The sequence below is a fragment of the Lepidothrix coronata genome, unplaced genomic scaffold (assembly GCF_001604755.1).
Source record: "Lepidothrix coronata isolate B3197 unplaced genomic scaffold, Lepidothrix_coronata-1.0 Scaffold666, whole genome shotgun sequence".
Taxonomy (NCBI): domain Eukaryota; kingdom Metazoa; phylum Chordata; class Aves; order Passeriformes; family Pipridae; genus Lepidothrix; species Lepidothrix coronata.
In genome coordinates this window covers 1-1960 of record NW_016690846.1, presented here as the reverse complement: position 1 = coordinate 1960, position 1960 = coordinate 1, and the positions used below count along the sequence as shown (strand labels likewise).

General features: G+C 44.0%; 1 protein-coding gene across 1 annotated transcript in view; it reads right to left on the bottom strand.

The window, feature by feature from the left end:
• The window catches only part of LOC108510332 (E3 ubiquitin-protein ligase BRE1B-like), a 4898-nt gene extending 3304 nt beyond the window's left edge, over positions 1-1594 (bottom strand). The window contains exon 1 of the mRNA XM_017840015.1: positions 1349-1594. Within this exon, the coding sequence (XP_017695504.1) occupies positions 1349-1537 (189 nt within the window). The 5' untranslated portion in view covers positions 1538-1594. The remainder of the gene's footprint in view (positions 1-1348) is intronic.
• Positions 1595-1960: the final 366 nt, after the last annotated feature.

The following is a 1960-nucleotide window of genomic DNA, read 5'->3' as shown; positions in this document are numbered from 1 at the left end:
CCAGCTCCTTCTCCTCCAGCTTCTGCACCACCTGCAGCTGCGCCTCCACCTGCCAATCAGCGCTAATTAGACTAATTAGGGCCTCATTAGTCATTCAGTCATTATTCGGAGAAATTAGGGAGTTATTAGGGAATTATTAGGGAATTATTAGGGTTAATAAGGGATTTGGGAGCCCCTGCTCCTTCTCCTGCAGCTTCTGCACCACCTGCAGCTGCGCCTCCACCTGACAATTAGCACTAATTAGACTCATTAGGACTTTATTAACCATTATTAGACCATTGTTTGCAGAAATTAGAGAGTTATTAGGGAATTATTAGGGAATTATTAGGGCTAATAAGGGATTTGGGAGCCCCAGCTCCTCCTCCTGCAGCTTCTGCACCACCTGCAGCTGCGCCTCCACCTGGTAATTAGCGCTAATTAGACTAATTAGGGCTTCATAAGCCAGTATTCCATTAATTGCTATTAATGGCTATTCAACCTCTATTAATCACTATTAAATGACCATTAAGGGCTATTAAACCTCTATTAATCGCTATTAAATGACTATTAACGGCTATTAAAACTTAATTAGCGACTATTAATAGCTATTCAACCTCTATTAATGTGTATTAAATGGCTAGTAACGGTTATTCAACCTCTATTAATTGCTATTAAATAACTATTAATGGCTATTAAACCTCTATTAATTGCTATTAAATAACTATTAATGGCTATCAAGCCTTAATTAATGACTATTACTGCTTAATAAGCATCTACTAATGGCTATTAAACCTCTATTGATCACTAATAAATGATTATTAGTGGTTATTAAAACTTAATTAGCGACTTTTGCTGCTTAATAAACATCTATTAATTGCCATTAATTGCTATTAATGGCTATTCAACCTCTATTAATGGCTACTAAATAACTGCTAATGTCTATTAAACCCTAATTAGTGATTATTAAACGACTATTAATGGCTATTAAAAATCTATTAATTGCTATTAAATGACTACTAATGGCTATTAAACCTGTATTGCTATTAAATGGCTATTAACGGCTATTAAACCTCTATTAATTGCTATTAAAAAACTATTAATGGCTATCAAGCATTAATTAGTGACTATTAACGGTTATTAAACACATATTAATTGCCATTAGTTGCTATTAATGGCTATTCAACCTCTATTAATCGCTATTAAATGACTATTAATGGCTATTACACCTTAATTAGTGACTATTAATGGCTATTAAAGAGATATTAATCGCTATTAAATGACTATTAACGGCTATTAAACCCTAATTAGTGACAAATAAATGACTATTAATGCTATTAATCTGCTATTAGGGGTCAATCGGGCCTCTCACCTGGGCCTTGAGGGCCAGGACCTGCTCGGCCAGCTCGTCCTTCTCCTCGCGGAGGAGCTTGTGGATCTGGTTGGCCTTGATTCGCTCCGACATCAGCTTGAAGTTGGCGTCGTCCTTCTCGCGCAGCTGCTGCAGCAGCCGCAGGTTCTGCTCCTGCATGTCCTCGAAGGCCTGGCCCGTCACGTCCATCTCCGACAGCAGCGCCTCCTCCTCCTGACAGGCGGGGTCACAACCAGGGCAAGATGGCCGCCAGGAGGGGGTGGGGTCACAACCAGGGCAATATGGCCGCCGGGAGGGGGGTGGAGTCACATAGGGCAATATGGCTGCCGGCAGGGGGGCGGGGTCACAACCAGGGCAATATGGCCGCCGGGAGGGGGTGGGGTCACACACAGGGCAATATGGCCGCTGGGAGGGGGCGGGGTCACACACAGGGTAATATGGCCGCTGGGAGGGGGTGGGGTCACACACAGGGCAATATGGCTGCCAGGAGGGGGTGGGGTCACAACCAGGGCAATATGGCCGCCGGGAGGGGGCGGGGTCACACACAGGGCAATATGGCCGCTGGGAGGGGGTGGGGTCACAGGCAGGGCAATATCAGCGCTGGGAGGGGGT